At 35.9% G+C, this 18,836-nt stretch overlaps 1 protein-coding gene and 1 long non-coding RNA gene across 2 annotated transcripts; one reads left to right on the top strand and one right to left on the bottom strand.

Moving 5' to 3' along the window:
• The first annotated feature begins 883 nt into the window (after positions 1 to 883).
• On the top strand, positions 884 to 13,856 carry LOC128227327 (5-hydroxyisourate hydrolase-like). The gene is made up of 4 exons (XM_052937736.1): positions 884 to 999; positions 12,709 to 12,827; positions 13,205 to 13,337; positions 13,618 to 13,856. Exons 1-4 carry the CDS (start codon positions 937 to 939, stop codon positions 13,705 to 13,707), a joined length of 405 nt encoding a protein of 134 aa, XP_052793696.1. The 5' UTR covers positions 884 to 936; the 3' UTR covers positions 13,708 to 13,856.
• On the bottom strand, positions 4,319 to 5,749 carry LOC128227331 (uncharacterized). Its single transcript, XR_008259795.1, has 2 exons — positions 5,647 to 5,749; positions 4,319 to 4,688 (listed from the first exon to the last, which is right to left on the bottom strand). It is a non-coding gene; the product is annotated as an uncharacterized LOC128227331 (long non-coding RNA).
• Positions 13,857 to 18,836: the final 4,980 nt, after the last annotated feature.

Raw genomic sequence — 18,836 nt, forward strand, 5'->3', positions numbered from 1 at the left:
CATAATGCGCTACAGACGACAATCTTCAACAAGGGAGGTAATTACAATGTGGTGACCATTAAAAGAAGTTCCATACGGGCATTTTATCTTCGCCCGTGGGCAAGATAAGAATTTCTAGCATGGTTAAATTAATGGATCTACTTATCTGAGGTGGGAGAAAAGAATTTATAGCATAGCTAAAATATTGGATCTACTTATCTGAGGTGGGAGAAAAGAGTTTCTAGCATGGTTAAATTAATGGATCTATTTATCTGAGGTGGGAGAAAAAATTGTCTCTCATGTAGTCCGGGTCTATGCGGTATTTAACCTATTTATAATTCTGTCACACAGGCAATAAAGGCTAGAGACAAAAACTTTGGTTTAACCAATATTTATTATACATAATAAAACATCAATCATGAGAATTGAATCAGACACATAACGAAAACTATCTAGTGAATTCAAATATAATAAACAGCATACTAACAATTATAAGAATTTTACAGAATTGAGAATTAACAAAACAAAATAAAAACAGTCTCTTTTTTGCACACAACGTATTTCATTTTAATTTTCAGAAATGCGGATATCTGCTAAGCATTATTTTTTTTAAATAATAATTTCGTTTTATTTGTGGTCAGGCTCTGATTTGGAATCGTATTTCATACTAAAAAAATGATCATATATGTACTTTTTAACGACATAATAGCGTATAATTTCATCTAATTAATATAGAACACACATTCTTTTATTAAAAACACTCCTACATATATAATCTTGAGTTATATTTGAGTTTCATATATGCAATGCTCGGATTTGGGTATCACAAGTTAAAAATATATAATTCGGAGCACATTTGGTTACGCGAAGCTGAAAAGTTACGAGTTTTCGCTATTTAGTGAGACAAAATGTTAGTGTAGTGTAGCCTTCGTAAGATCTCGTTTTGTAAACAAACAAATGTCACAGCCTATTGTAAGGATGGAAGTTACATCAGGACATTTGAAACATCCAGTACCAAACGTGAGAGTAAATTTTGTGGTATTTTTAATTAATTTTTACTTTTAAATTGTGGGCGCGTTAGCAGTGTAGATTTGTTTGCTGTAAATCAAATATACAGTCAAAACGTCAGCAGTCAAAACGTCCCAAAAGTGTACCATTTTAACTCCCCCGTACGAAGGAGTTTGTTTGCTACTAAAATGAACTGTTTGCTTCTAAGCTGATAAAACAATATTTGAATGGAATTATTATCTAGCAAACCCTTTTGATTGCAATAGTTTCATAGTAGTTATTCATATATTTTTAATATATTGTACCCCAAGAGTAGTTGTATAACAACGCTGGATGACATCTAAAAGTTAAACCACCGAGTAAAGATAAGAGTGGCCAGCTATGCCATACGCTGTCGAATGCATTTGATATTTCTCATTGACCTTTTGTGGTGGGGATGTTTAGACTTGCTCTTTTATACTGTCACTAAATGTTTTGCTTTGTATGGCAGATTTAAACACATGCAACATAATTATAATTAGTAAAAATGTAATAAGTATGCAATGTTATGATGAAAAATACACATAAATACCGCATTAACCCAAAGTAGATGTATTCAGAATCGTGTATATTTGTACAATTTTAAACTCCACATTAATTATGGTTTATCTAAATTATAACTGTTTCTTTACTTCTAAGATGATTCTTGAGATCAGAGAATAGCATGTCTGTTTGGAGAGAGTGTCTTGAAGGGCTGTTTCACGACGCCTTTCAAAACAAATGTGTGAAATCCTCGTGAAACAGATTTAATTATTTGGATATTATATTTGGCATTCGCGGCATGCGAAGGAACTGCTGAATAAGGGTTCTGATTAACGCGCGTCAGTTACCTCGCTTTCACACTTGTTCTGTTTCCTCTGTATGTTTTAATTGTTACCTTATAATATTCATAGAATTGGTTTCATTTCCAAAAATGTTGGGTGCTTTTATCCCTCATTTTTAGCTCGACTATTCGAAGAATAGGTGGGCTATACTACTCGCCCCGGTGTCGGCGTCCGGTTAAAGTTTTAGGGCAAGTTGGGATTTTCACTTATAGGTCCAATACCCTACATTCAATTGACTTAATTCGCGACTTTACGGTTTCCCATAATCCCTTGCGCGCGCATGACTTCCGGTAAAATGTAAATAAGGAAGACGCTAGCAAATTTGAAGAAATACAACAGCAGAGATGCAGTTAATCCAATCAAAGTACCGCCTTTCGATATGGTGAGAATAAAATGTATATAAATAGTTCATATTTGTAGAAGATATCAAAGATTTAACCCATTGTACACGATCACACTCTAGATTTATTAAATGGGTGGAGTAAATTTGCAGAGCAGATTTCGTATACATGTATGTCGAGTTGTGAATGTACGTAAATGAAATTGAAAATTTATATAAAAGTTAACCTGTCACCTGTGTAGTCTTCTGAATGATTTATAACTAGTTAGTTATGTTTAAATATTATGATTGCCACCGGGCTAGTCGCATACACCCAGGCCTGGAATTAAATCGGGGTCCAGATTGTCTTAAAACCCATCCATAAATAAGTCTGTGAGTAACTTACCTTTTTTATAAAAAATATACTTTTTATGTTCCATTCCTTTCTTTACAGATATGATTCAAATGTGCTGATGATATCTTCTGAGATCATTACTTTCAATGAAGAACATCACTACAATTGGTTGGGCTGCTAGATTGGTAGCAACGTGATGGACAGCTAGTGCCTGTTGAAACACTATTGTTGGTTGGACATCTGTTGCTTACTGGATCGCTATATTGGATGGACCATACGTGTTGGCTGAACAATTATAAATGGTTGGACCGGAAGTGTTGGTTGGACCATCATCGTTGGTTGGACTGCTTGTTTGACAGAATGTGTGATGACAACTAGTGTTGTTTAAATCACTGTTGGATAGACAGCTATTGTTTATCAGACAGCTATAATCAGTTGATTTACAAGTTTTGGTTGAACAACTTTCAATGGAAGGACAAGAAGTGTTGGTTTGACCACAAGTGTTGGTTGGACTGCATTTAATGGATGAATATCTTGTTGAGCCTGATTTGACTGCAACGAAGTGATGATTGAACCGCTATTGTAGGTTGTCAGGTCATATTGGTTGGATTCCCATTGCTAGTACTTGTTGGATGCTAGTACTTGTTGGATCTCTTGTTGGTTGAACTGTTTTTTGACTGTTATTATTGATATTCATACATATATAATATGTTATGTGCTAAGTATTCAACACCTTTTTTATGTTTATTATTATTATTATCATAAGAGATATTATTATTAAATATATATATAATTAAATATTTTTATGTCCTTGTACTTTATTTACGTTTAACATTTACGTTTTACAATGTGCATTATAATGTTTTATTATATAGATAATTAAATAAATATTAATATTTTAATTCTATACAACCATTTGTTTTTGTTTTGCTATAATTTGTATGAAAGTATCAGACATTTTCTACAGAAATAATAAATTTGTCATAATCCTCCCCCCCCCCCAAAAAAAAACAAAAAAACAAAAAACAAACAGAGCTCATGGTGTTCATTATATGCGGATTCTAATAAAAATGAATAAGTTGAATTGCATTATTGAATGTATGATTCTTCGTTGAATTTGATGAGATCTCCTACCAACTGACCTTGAGGGACCTGCACCTTTAAAACTGCAATCTCACAGATTAACTGATTTATCAGCTATCTTACATCACTGGTTTACAGACTTTACAGTCAAAACGGTCAAGATATGTAAAAATGTTCCCTGATTTTCTATCAGCAATCTAATATCACTGGTTTTCAGACATTTTTTTTTTGTCAAAACAGTCAGTCTGTGAGAATGCGGCTTTAAACTTGAGCACTGTATTTACAATGATGAACAATCTTAGTTATGAAAATTTTAATACAGCAGCAGCAGATGTATTTAATCATTCAAGTCTTTAAATATTATGTAGAATCTTGCTGGACATGAGCATATTGTTTACGGAAATTTGCACGTGTATCAAGTTTAATTCAAATCTCAAGGCTGTTTGAATTTGGGCCAAGAAAATATTCGGCCTACAGTACGCTAACGACACCTAGGCTTATTGACTATAACAATACTAAAGTAACATGATAGGAAAAAGCTCGAACCAAGGGCTGCCGGTATACTAGCACAGCACTCCTACAAACTAAGTGAACCGGTTGGCTAGTTATTGCCCACAAACGTTAACTCGATTTTATGTCTTTAATATTTACCATGGGAGTTAAACAGTCATTGAAATAAAAAGAACATAGACAATCATATTGATAACAACAGCATTTTTTACAATTTAATAATACCATTATATAATTAAATAACAATAAAAATTGTCCTTGGTATGAAATAATCCCTTTAAAGGTTCATTTGCCAAGGGTTAAAAACCCCCATCTTGCTTCTTTTTGAAAAATCTCTAGCTTGTTCGGCTGTTATCTTTTTCTTTAGTCCTTGGAGTCAAGGAAAGTTTTCATTCATATTGACACACTTCATTTATTTTATCTCCGCTCTTGAACCGAATTCAGTCTCTTGTGTTTTGCACAAAAATATCTTGTAAAACCACTGATATAGCTGCTATCAGATCAATGGTATTAACTGCCTACTCCTGTTCAGCATCAACTTGGCAGACTCAAACAGACACAATGAACATCTCTGAAATTAAATAAAATAGTTATATCATCATCCAAGTGAACCAGAAAAATAAGATATAAAAGACTCTAAAGAGGCTGTTAAATCTGCACTCTCACAGATTTACCATTTTGACAACTTTTTTTATTTGTTGTCTTGCTATTTCCAAGACAAAAATAAAAAAAAGTTGTAAAAATGGTATTTCTGTGAGAGTGCAGCTTAAAGAAAAATGTTTTTAAATATTTTTTTTTACTTAAATATGAACATCTGTGATCCGATCTTTTTTGTCAGCAGCCTTATATCACTGGTTTTATTGCACGTTTGCATAAATGGCTCGTTCGAAGACAAAAAATAAAACAGTTGTCAAAATGTTTAATCTGTGAGAGTGCAGCTTTAAAATCATTCAGATATTTAAATAGTTACAATTTACTAGTACATTATTTATCAGCTGTTATTCTAAGACCTGTTTATTGTTTATATCAGCACAGCAGGCAACATTTAAATGCCCTTCATAATCACATTATGCTTTAAGCTTCATTTACTTGACTGCTTTAAAGCTGCATAGTCCACCTAAATGGCCGTCAACCAGTCTTTTGACAATTTTTAGACTATGGCAGACTGGTGACGTCGTTACAGGGATACACATGAAATGTCAAAATAATAAAAAAGTATCCCTGATCGCTCATTATTGTAGCTATAAAGCTGCATATCTTAACAATTTCACACTAATTGCAAAATATTATTCATTTAATTTAATAACAAACCCAACAAACCACAATTTTATGCATAACAATCAATATGTATTTGAACCTTTAAGAACCGCTAAGAAAGTATTTACCATTATATTTGTTATTTTACCCCACCCACTTAAATGTGTACTGAAGTTGGGTATAAACGTCGAAAACTTCATTGACATTTACAAAACACGGTTGAAATTTATAGAAAAATATACAAACTGATGTTCCTAACATGTTTTACTCACCTATCAATTTATTTTGCCACTTATGCTCTCCTTTTCACTGGTCAACATCACACACATACATTATCGATATCTAGGGTAGACATTTACCGGAAGTCATGCGCTCGCAAAGGATTATGGGAAACCGAAACTAACCGAATACTTCACACAGTTGTTCAGGGCCATCACATCATGAGGTTAGATAACTCCATATTATTCTTTACACAGATATGGCCCCTGATTGACTATGAAACTCGGGTTAAAGTTTTAGGGCAGGTTGGGATATTTATAAATAACTTCTATACCCTTTGTTCAATTGACTTAATACTTCACACAGTTGTTCAGGACCATCACACAATGATGTTTCATAACTCCATATTACCCTTAATACAAGTTATGGCCCCTGATTGACTTAGGTTAAAGTTTTAGGGCAAGTTGGGATTTTCACTTAAAACTCCAATACCATTCATTCAATTGACTTAATACTTCACACAGTTGTTCAGAGCCATCACATAATGAGGTTAGATAACTCCATATTATCTTTTATAAAAAATATGGCCCTTGATTGACTATTGGACTTGGGTTAAAGTTTTAGGGCAGGTTGTGATATTTATTAATAACTTCTATACCCTTCATTCAATTGACTGAATACTTCACACAATTATTCAGGACCATCACCCAATGAGGTTACATAAGTCCATATCCTTAATACAAGTTATGGCCCCTGATTGACTTAGGTTAAAGTTTTAGGCAAGTAAAAGTTAAGGGCAAGTTGAGATTTTAATAAAATAACTTCTATACCTTTCATTCAATGCACTTAATAAAATTCAAAATTATTTATGACCATCTTACAACAAGAAACATAACTCCATTTTAACCCTAAATACAAATTATGTCCCTTGAATTATTTTTTTTTAATTTCTTTTGATAGGCACATTTTTACATTCTTAACCAGTTTTTTACCAAGGGAAAACAAGAAGGGCTATACTATATAGCCATTGAATTTTTATTATTATTATTATTTTATTTTAATTTCTTTTGAAAGGCATATTTGTATATTCTTTACCATATATTCATAATGGGAAATCAAGTTATTTGAATGACGTGCGTCATTGTTTGGGCGGGCTGGTGGGAGGGCAGCATCAAAGTCACCTTATGTATTGAATAATTTTAGTTAGGTTTGAAATAAATAGACCAAACTTGGTAATATTTCATTGTTATTGTATTCACTTCTAAGTCAAAGCGGCGAAGTCGAGCGCGCTGTCTTACGACGGCTCTTGTTTCATAAATGTTTAAAGGTGAAGCTGCAAAGCTTGTTATGATAATTTATCTGTTGTGTTCTAGTTCTCAATGACATTATCAAAATAAAGAAGAAAAGCAAACCCCAATTGTATCGTTGCAATACTAAGGCCAGCATTTTTTTATATTGTGGTTTACGGGAGCGCCGACCCTATTTTTTGCCAAAACCAAATAAAAATTAAAGTTCTATCATTATCTTTTATTTTTATTATGGCCGCCGACCGTCATTTTTTCCTGGCTACGAAAAAAGATTGATAACGAAAGATGATTCGGAGACGATTTGTCAAATTTTATCCTATTCCGCTACTATAACGGCTATTTTAATTGGATGTTCACTGCGCTTAATAAGAAGCCAATCAGAATCATCGTAGTGAATTTTCCGTTAAAGGTCAAGTTTTAAGTAGTTCAAAGATTATTAGGAAGTTTGGAAATTTCGTAAGACGAGAATCGGAGAATGGATATGCTGAGGTTGATAGTAGGTTTAGTGATGTTAGGAAAAATCATTCTATGAAGAAGGAAGAGCGAAAGTAGGAGAGGATGCTATCTATGTCGCTATCCCAAAATCTGTATTCTCCAATTTCACATTGAAAATATGGACGAGCGGAATTGGGAAAGGCGCAAGTGAATCAGGATCTCTAAGGATAACAGTACTCGATCTGAAATAATCGGAGGAAATATGGGATTTGCACCTCTTTCATGATGAGACAAAATCAGAACCACTTGAGAAGACGTTCAGTAGGCCAGAGGTTGATGGTGGATATCTAATGTTGGACTTCAATGCCTTTGCGGCAGTTATCGATGTTTCATATTCGATAGAGGGGATAATTCCAACCACTCCAACAAGATCTACCATAACAACTACAATACCTCCAACAACGACTGAGTCATCGACAACAGCCATCACCGAAGTTGAGGATAATAAGAAGGAGAAGGAAAGCAAAGCTGAGGTACTGGGATTGTAGTGGGTTGTTCAATTGGGGGGTTGTAATGTTCAGCATAATCTTCTGTGTATTCGTTTGGTACAAACGCAGGAAAACGAAAGGTCAGGTAGAAAACCTAGTCCAAATATTTGTACGTTGACGGATTTTTTTTTATTTTTGATATGGCAAATCCTTCAGTACAAATTGTTTAGTATCAAAAGTGGGTAGTTATTCCTATCAGGATTCCGGGTTAAAGCATATTGCGTCTATAAAATAACAAAAAACAAGAAATATTACCAAATAATGTTATTTTATATTCCGTACACAAAAAATTAAATATCCAACTTATAATTATGAGTTTGACGGGTTTTCTTCATTTCATTCTGTCAAAACATAACGATATATACATGAAGGACACCTGCAAGGCTTCAGGGCACAATTTTAAAACACTCGGAACATTTCGGCCATGGCCGAGTTGTTACGATTGTATTAACGAGGTCTATCTCGAAGCTTGTCGGAGGAGGCCGAGTTATTGCGATTGGATCGAGTTGTTCCCCTTGGCATAATTGTCTGTGTCAGTCAACTTTCGTTTTATTGGAAAGGTAAACAACATGTTTTAATGCATTAAATGTTTGTTTAGTGCAAAATAACTTTTCACTTACATGGTAAAATATCAATATAAACCTTTATGATCAATTTCAACCATAAAATACTTCACTTCAAACAATTTCAATATTTTTAAAACACCCCCGGTTTTTGCACTAACCCGTTTAGACGTTAATGATTGGAAGAATCCCGTATAACACGTCTATTATTTAAGACTAGTAGAAAACCAAGAACATCGTCAAGTCAAGAGCAGGAAGAGACTCGCAGACTGTGAAAAATCATGAAGAAGAATATTGTATTTTATCAGATTGGATCATTTTTATTTTATGTCGTTTTCAGTATTGAAAGTTGAAACTTAACATTTTTTACATCATGAAATATAAAGTCATTATTATTATTAAAGTTATTAAATATTTTCAATTGATTCTAATCGACAAAACACTTCGAAATCATTGGTACGCAAAGAAAAATTAATGTTATCAGTTGGTGAAGTTGTGGAATAATTTAATGCTCAGTTAAAAAGTAAAACATTAAGACAAAGGAAGTCCGTGCCGAGAAACTGACAGACGGTTGGCGGATGGAGTTTTCAACAGATTGTACTAAGTATGACCTTTATTAGCTCAAGCTTGGAGCATACTAATGTTTAAAGTGGTCTTAACATTGCTTTATGTGCATGTAGATAGAGTTCAACTGAAAAAAACAACAACACTAATTGAGCATTAGCATTTTGCAAAAGCTTTATTCTTGGTCCTTATGAAATATATATTTCAATAAGGTACTATTATTGCCAGAAGTAATTCATTTTTAGAACTGAAAAGATAATGGACAATAATTCGGCACTGACAGTTAAATTTTTAAACATTTCCAAATACTGTACTGATTTGCTAAAACTTAATTTCTGATATTCTATAGAAACATTTTGTGCACCTATCTATAAAGGACAATATAGATTCCAGTTTTATTTTTCGTTTATATTTTTGTATGTTCATCTTTACATGATGTTTCAGCCAAGGTCATGGCGTTCATAATGAACGCCATGACCTTGGCTGAAACATCATGTAAAGATGGCATAAAGATGTGCCGGGAGTGGGGTAAACGTAGGATTGTGTAAGGCCCAGCGAAATTAACATCATCTGAGGCTCAGTCGGTCACCGGAGTTGAGGAAGCGCTTCTTTACATATGCGGGGATCCGCTCTTCCACGCAAGGACTTACAGGTACCAAATCATTGTCAAGGAAGGCTTGTCATGCAGTACTTAATAGAGGCATCTTATTAAGAAGGTCGGACATTCAACTTTTCTAGCCTGAAAATCATCTACTTGAAACAAGCCTAACTCAGTGCCCACCCAATTAATTCTCATAGCATTGTTTAAGTGGCAGCCTTGTGATTCAATATGACTGACAACTTAGTTCACTGTATAAGTACTTTGTTTAAGCCTGTATAACGAACCCATAAAATGAAGGTCACAAATGAATATTTTTGCGTTTTCAGGTCAAACAATGATTTTTGACGATATCTGCTTCTACTGTGAGGTCAGTGATGTTCTAGACACTGATGAAGTGCGAGTTTTAAAGGAACACTTTGACATGGTTTGTCCGATATGCGCAACATGCAGGGAAACAAAACCTTCCATGACTAAGGGGCTAAGAAAACAATAAAAAAGTGCAAACAAATAACAGTTCATATGACCACAAAGAGATGCTTTGAAGTATTAATAGAGACAATTAAAACTGAGGTGTTTATATGTGTAACAATTAATTTTAGTCATAGCAGTGACATTGTTACAATTGTTGTATATAATGTCTTCTTTTTGTGTCGCCTGAAAAGACGACATATAGGGGTTACTTTTGTCGGCGGCGGTGTCGGTGGCGGTGTCGGCGGCGGCGTCCGCGTCCCATTTTCGCTTGTCCGGGGTATATCTCCTAAACTATTAGTGGTATCAACTTGAAATTTCATATGTAGATAGATCTAATAGTGCACAAGAACTGTTACTCTTGCTTCCATATTTTTAGAGTTATTGCCCTTTGTTATTTTTCTTGCTTAAAGTTTTGTCCTGGGCATATCTTGTAGAATATAAGAGTTATCAACTTGAAACTTCATATGTAGATAGATCTCATGGAGGGCAAGTGCAGTGCACAATAATAGTAACTCTTGCTTTCTTAGTTTTAAAGTTATTGCCCTTTGTTAATTTTCATGCTTGGGTTTTGTCCGGGGCATATCTTGAAGAATATAAGAGGTATCAACTTGAAACTTCATAGCTAGATAGATCTCATTGAGGGCAAGTGCAGTGCACAAGAACCGTTACTCTTGCTGCCATATTTTTTAGAGTTATTGCCCTTTGTTAATGTTCTTGCTTAGGTTTTGTCCGTGGCATATCTCGTAAACTATAGGAGGTATCAACCTGAAACTTATTCCGTAGGTATATCTGATTGAGGGAAAGTGCAGTGCACAAAAACCGTAACTCTTGCATCTATATGTTTAGAGTTATTGCCCTTTGTTAATTTTCATGCTTAAAGTTTTGTCCGGGGCATATTTTGAAGAATATAAGAGGTATCAACTTGAAACTTCATAGCTAGATAGTTCTCATTGAGGGCAAGTGTAGTGCACAAGAACCGTAACTCTTGCTGCCATATTTTTAGAGTTAATGCCCTTTTTTAATTTTCATGCTTAGGTTTTGTCCGTGGCATATCTCGTAAACTATAAGAGGTATCAACCTGAAACTTATTCCGTAGGTATATCTGATTGAGGGAAAGTGCAGTGCACAAAAACCGTAACTCTTGCATCTATATGTTTAGAGTTATTGCCCTTTGTTAATTTTCAAGCTTAAATTTTGTCCGGGGCATTTCTCGAAAACTATAAGAGTTATCAACTTGAAACTTTATAGATAGATAGATCTTATTGAAGGGGATCGCAGTGCACAAAAACTGTATCTCTTGCTTCCATATTAGAGTTATTGGCTTTTGTTAATTTTCATGTTTAACTTTACTTTGCACACTTTTTTGTGTTTTTATTGTGATCGGTCTTTGTCCGTCGTCCGTCCGTCAACAATTGCTTAAAGAACATCTTCTCTGAAACTACCTGGCCAAATTCAATGAAACTTGACAGGAAGCTTCCTTGGGTGTCCCTCTACAAAATACAACAAGGGGTTACGATTGATTAACAACAACAACAACAAAATGGCCGACTTCCTGTTTTGCTTTAAAAAAACATCTTCTCTATCAGTCCAAATTCAATGGAACTTTACAGGAAGCTTCCTTGGGTGACCCTCTACAAAAATACAACTTACACTTGAAAGTTAAATGGCAACATCATTGTCTATAAATGAATAAAATGCCAATCTAACAGCTATAATGTCGACAGTAAATAATTCGTCAGGCGACACATCCGACTCGCGGAGTTCTAGTTTATTTCTAATAGATACATTTTTACTTGTGTATGGAAAGCTGTAATATGATGATCATCTATGTGAAATAAATTTGTTTGGTTCTTGTAGTAGTATTTTTGCTTAAAGCTCAGAATCTTTAAGTGTACTTTAATATGTGACACAAGCTAAAGTGTAAAGAAATACAGCAATTATTTTTGTGTGGTGAGTTTGAACTAGAATGTTATAGTTGGAAACATTTAAAATAGATATTTTTACTACTAAGTAAACATTTAAGACATAGATCTTTCACGCGCAAATTGTGACAGTCATTATCGATAGTGTATTACAAAGAAACATATCAAATAGAACACATGATATGAAAACAACAGACTTATACAACAAATTCTTTTCATTAATAAAAAATAAGTAGACAATTTTCGTTATATTTACGTATTTAAAGTAGCATAAAATAACTTAAATCACCTTATTTTCAGTTCACAATAGTGTCTTTTCAGTTCAAAAGTATTATCAAGGTGCAAAAAAGACAATATACAAGAGTTGTAAAAATAAAATAAAAATGTTCTATCCTTACTTTTATTTTTATTTTTTTTGGTCGACTGGGGAAAATTTTGACTTTTATTTTTATTTTTATTTCTCCACCCCGACCCAATTTTTTTGAAAAATTTCCCGTAAACCACATAATAAAGAAATGTTGGCCTAAATGCAAATAAATTGCAAGTCATGATTTTGAAGTAGACTTTAACATCTTTTCATTTCTATGAATTACCATCAACACTGCATACGGATTACATCTGGAAGCTGGTATACACTGAACTTAATTAATGTATGCTTTTGTCATTAAATAATTGTATTAATATCGTACGTCTGGTGTTTCTAGAGGGTCCCTCCGCTTACAACGCACATTCTGGACACGGCGAGAGGCGTGCCCGCCTCCAACGTCCCAATGCTGTTTTCCCGCCAGAACGAGCGCGGGGACTTCGACCAGATCGAACAAGGGTTAGTAAAAACAACTAGGAACAGTTTGTCTAAGCTTCTTGTTATTTTATCCTGTCATTAGTTTCTGTTGTGTTTATACTACGAAGGTAGCATGTAGATGCCATGCTTTTGTAGTGCGCCAATTGTGACGTACAGCATTGATTAATTTTATGAATGCATCTAGATTCAGTGAAACTGAAACACCAAGTATGTCTCTAAATCGTCAAAAGTTTTCCAATCCTTATTATTTGTATTGTTGTTAAAATACCTTCTATATGTAAATTTGAAATAAATACTGTTTTAACTAAATCGTCAATAGTAAATGCTTGAACTTGTCGTGTATGGAAACATGGCATATATAAAACATTTAAAGCAGAAATATGCGGACTTCATTCCAGAACGACAGACAATGACGGCAGGGGCGGCTTTCTGCGGGGCGGTAGCTGGCAGCCGGGCGTCTACCGCCTCCGTTTTGACACGGACGCTTATTTCCAGCAGCAAAACACCACCGGATTTTATCCCTTCGTCGAGGTATACCAAATACATAACACAGAAGCGATTGAGAACGGTTGCGTGGATTATTTAATGTTACAATACAACGTGCTCGTATTTCTATCAAACCTGTAAATTAGGGTATGGCCTACGTCACATATGTAGTGCAATTAATTGAACCTGATCCAACTCTTTATTAAACGACAAATCTATTAAATATTCTTGCCTTTACTATAATGTTTAAACTTAACATATACTAACAGTCAATGAAAACACGCCCATTTAGAAACAAACTTGATTGCACACATGCGTATTTCAGGTTGTATTTCGGATAACGGACCCCTGTCAACATTATCACGTGCCACTACTGCTCTCCCCATATGGGTACAGCACTTACCGCGGCAGCTGAGAACGGAACTACCGGATCCTGGCATCATCCGGGGACGAGAAGCAGTAATTGCTTCACCAGTTTATGTACCCTAGTATTGTTTATATAGAAACAGAATTATTCAGAATTGTTATCGCAGAAAAACGAGGAATAATAACAATCAAACTTTGTTTGTTTTTTTCTGATTGTGGGAAAATGATGTTTTTGTTCATTGATCAATTATTGAATTCGGTTAACGCTTACAGTTGCTCTCGTTGTTAGCTAACTGTTTTCCTTTGTATCTCTGTCACAAGTTAGCCGCTAGCACGCAAGTTAGCCTTAAGGTTATGGACCACTAAATAAATCCCGTAGATATTCTATAGATAGATAGATTCATTTTGGTAATGAATACATGATACGGTAACATTAACACGATTTGTAAAATAATTAAGCATTAATTACAACATGCTTCCTAAAACAACATCACATCAACACAAACACACACAAAATAAACTCTTATTATTTCCCTTGTGATCATTTGTGTCGATGGCTTGACATATAGATGCAAAAATAATTATCTGGATATATAACTGCAATGTTTATAGATAAAAATATTATATTAAGTATGCCCCCCTTCGAAGGTTGCACATGTAGGTCGGTCGGTCGGTCCGTCGGTAGACCAAAGCTTGTCCGAGTGATAACTTAACAATCCCTTGACGTATGGTCACCAAACTTGACATGAAGGTTGGGCATGACCAGTAGATGACCCCTATTGATTTTGGAGGTCATCAGGTCAAAGGTCAAGGTCACAGTGACCTTTAATGGTAAAAGGATTTGAAAGCTTGTCCGAGTGATAACTCAACAATGCCTAGGTCCATGGTCATCAAACATGACATGGAGGCTGGGTCTGACCAGTAGATAACCCCTACTGATTTTAGGGGTTAACGGGTCAAAGGTCAAGGTGACAATGACCTTGAATGATAAAGGGTTGTCCGAGTGATAACTCATCAGTGTCTGCACCCATGGCCCTTAGACTTGACTTGGAGGTTGGGCCTGACCAGTAGATGACCACTATTGATTTTGGATGTCATCGGGCTAAAGGTCAAGGTCATAGTGACCTTGAATGATAAAAGGTTGTCCTAGTGATAACTCGAAAACCCCTGCACCCATGACCCACAAACTTGACATGGAGGCTGGGCCTGACCAGTAGATAACCCTAATTGATTCAAGGAGTCATCGGGTCAAAGGTCAAGGTCACAGTGACCTTGAATAATAAAAGGTTGTCTTAGAGAGATAAATCAACAATGCCTGCACCCATGGCACTTAAACTTGGCATGGAGGTTGGGCCTGACCAGTAGCTGACACCTACCGATTTTAGGGGTCATCTGACCAAAGGTCAAGGTCACAGTGGCCTTGGATGATAAAAGGTTGTCTTAGTGATAACTCGACAACACCTGCACCCATGGCCCTCAAACTCGACTTTGAGGTTGGGCCTGACCTGTAGATGACCCCTATTGATTTTGGGGGTCATTGGGTCAAAGGTCACAGTGCCATTGAACACAAAAAGCTTGTCTGTGCGATAACTTGACAATGCTCGCACCCTTGACCCTCAAACTTGACATTTAGGTTTTTGGTGACCAGTTGATGACTCCTATGGATTTTGAGTTCAAAGGTCATGGTCATAACTCATATTCATCATTAAAATTTTGTCATGTTTACTTATTCCCTGCTGCGAAGAGGACACTTTTTAATCTGCAAATATCAGTCATCATCTAAACATGATTAACAACTGTACCTAATATCCTCACACTTTGAATGGTCATAATCTTAAAACTGCCTCAAAGGCATCCAATGTCAATGACAAATCAGCTTTCATTTTGGTCCATGCATATTTCATAAAACTGTCCAAGTAATCCTGACAACAGTAGGGGGGGGGGGGGCATAATGTTTGACAAACATCTCTTGTGAATACAGTATCACAAGATAAGACTGCACATATTTGCTTGTAGATTGTATCGCAGAATATCACAGAATATCACATAAGTTGCTAGTAATCCTATCACATTATTATTCTCACAATATATTATTCCTAAGTATGCACATGGAAAATTATAAGCCATTGTGTGCTATTCTAAACACCTGTATTAAAATCTCAGGTATCCGCAACCGAAATTACAAAAGTTAAAAAAATTAAAATACGAAGTTGTATGAAGTGAGTTATTATTTCAAATTGTTAAGGAAATGGCGTTTAAGGGCAACGTATAGTGAATGGACAATTTGCACGCGAAATAACATTAAGTCTTAGTTTTAGTTTCAAGACCCTTGATGAAGGTTACACTTGTGTACTTGTGTGATTTTGGGCAATATACTATACGCATCAGTTTGGGTTTTCGTCGAGCTCATATGCGGTGATCGAGATATTGTTGTCACATTGGCGGTTATGTGTATGTGTGTGTATGTGTGTGCGTCCGTTCTTCCGTGCGTAGGTGCGTCCTTCAAGACTTTATCTTGTCCGGGCTGTATCTTGTACCTCAAATGTCAAGGTCACGCAAATAGGTCAAAGGTTGACATGATTACTGTTGATAAAAGTTAACCTTCTCCAGGTAATATCTTTACCATGCATTACATCGGTTATATTATGGCGGTTCAGTGTATGTGCGTGCGGTACTGCATCCGTCCGGACTGAACATTGGGTGGGCTGTTTATTGACGACGCGATATAGGTTTTTCAAAATCTTGCCATGAATGTTCATCATGATGAGGTAGCGTATCGCGCTCAGTACCAAGGTTTGTTTCTCAAAGGTCAAGGTGACGCTTTGAGATCAAAGGTTGAAATGATTACTGTTGATAGAGTGTACCTTTTCGGCCATGCTTTATTTTGTATATCGTTAATACAATGTAGCATTTCAAAACAGTTAAAATGACTATCGAGCCCGTGTGCGGTGAGCTAGACATAGCTGTCACAATGTCAGTTCTGTGTATGTACTAAGTGTGTTCGCCCGTCCGGACTGAACCTTGCCCGGGCTGTATCTTGACCATGCATTGCAGGATTTACAAAATAACTAGCCATGAAGGTTCAGCATGATGAGTTGGCGTGTCGCGCCTAAGTCCTAGGTCAGTACCTCAATGGTCAGGTTCACGCTTAGAGGTCAAAGGTTGAAATATGTCTGTATCAAAGACTCTTTCGACATTTCGCCCGTTTACACATAGATTTTTTTGAAAAGACGCACCGACCAGTGTTGCAAACTTTGTTACATGTTTCTACAGTACACTATTAACTTGAAAGGTAAACAATATCATAGATATTTAAAAACATATCGCCAATAAAGGTTCACCCGAAGTCGAAAATCAAAAACAAGTTTAGCTGAATCTGAAACATTACGGAACACTTTTCTTCCTCTTGTAATTGTTTACAATAAGTTGTTAGCCGTATCGGATGTACACTCCCCCTTCCTTCTATGAACGTCATTCAGCGACTTCATATAAAACTGAATATGAGGACTACATCAATAACCTACAGGATAAATGCAGTTGTGCCGAGACATACGAAAGAATAATACAAAACCGCCGCATGCAATCAAACGAAACATTATGGCATTAGCTCAAAGAAGAACTCTTGTCGGTTGGTATCGTTACATGACCCAATAAGGAAGATCGGGGTTCGTTCTAAATTGACAAATAAATGGAAGGGCCCATGCCTGGTGACAATGGAAGTCGATGACCTTGTTTGTATGGTCGAGCGGACACCCGAATGCAAATCAAGGGTGTATAAAAGTTAGCTACAGTCAGTTGAAGACACAAAAAGGCAAAAAAGAAGGGACAAAGAAAGAAAGACGAAGAGGAGGAAGTTATTGCAAGATTGCAGTTGAGAAAGACGACACCGGAAATACGTAGCCCAAACACCATGATGAAGAGGACAGGCCGCAGGAAGACAAGAAGAAGAAGGGGCATCTGGGGAGCAGAAAGCGGGAAGAGGCGTGCGACAGAAGAGGAGGAGGATGGTATCAGCTTGACGACACGTTCATCAGCTAGAAGAACAACAAGTGTGGCACCAGTGCCATTGTATGGAGACAAAACTGGAACACTCCGGCCAAAATCAACTCACATTCTATTGAGAGGCACAGCGGGACTGGATCAGTGTCGGGGAGATGTTGTTTGAAACAAATATGGATGAACTGAAGTGGCAACCAAAAGGCTTGAGATATATGTCACCTGAACAAAAGTTGATGTCACATGAACATGCTGCCATGTTTATAGAGCACGAGCGGAAGGGTAGCATACAGAGCATGGTCGTCGGGCATTACTGGACAGATATAACATCTAAGTTTGGAAGAGGCAGCACTCCAGAAGTCGAGGAAAATACCAGACAAAGAACCGGGAGTAAGCTCCGTTACTACAACTTGGTATTCATTAAAAATGTTGCAAAGGGACCTGTGGACGAGGATCGAGTATCTTCTTTCAGCAGCAGTTTAACAAAGACACATAGATGGACTGACACTGATTTCTTGACCAGTACCCTAGACGAAGCAGGCGTCTTTAGTTGCGTGTTTAATCATGAGCTTCGATCATTGTTATTGATAGTCATTAATTACTCTTATTATACACTCATATTTTTGTTTTAAACATGCAAACATTATTTGTAATTGTTTGTGATGATTTGGAAAACAATTCCTTATTATTTTATGTACTATGAAGTGTTTCTCGCTATCATAATTTTATAATCCAGAAGGACTATTTAAATAGGAAGGGGGAAGTGAAATGTAATTGGCTATGCATATTCGCCGAACAGTTTTTCAAAATAGTAATATTTTAAATGTTTAATCTACCTGGTTAATTGAAAAAGTGTCTGTGTTTTTTTTTATTTTATTGTGAACAGTAACTATTATTGGTCTCAAAAATAAATTAATTCCCCCTGTCAATACGTTGTATTGTATACGCCGTTCAGTGGCTATACATAGCTCATGGTTTAGTGTACTAACTACTCTGTAGAATGCCATTTCACGCTGTTTATTGAAACACGGGAGCAAGGCCGTGTGCTTTGGGCGGTCTCTTTTACTCGTAATAATATCTTCGTAAAACGAACTTTATAGGTAAATGCTATACTTCTCTACAAGGTTACATTAAACCATATTTTACGTTGTTAACGTCACGGACGATCACGATTACGGTAAC

This window comes from Mya arenaria, chromosome 3, assembly GCF_026914265.1.
Source record: "Mya arenaria isolate MELC-2E11 chromosome 3, ASM2691426v1".
Lineage (NCBI taxonomy): Eukaryota > Metazoa > Mollusca > Bivalvia > Myida > Myidae > Mya > Mya arenaria.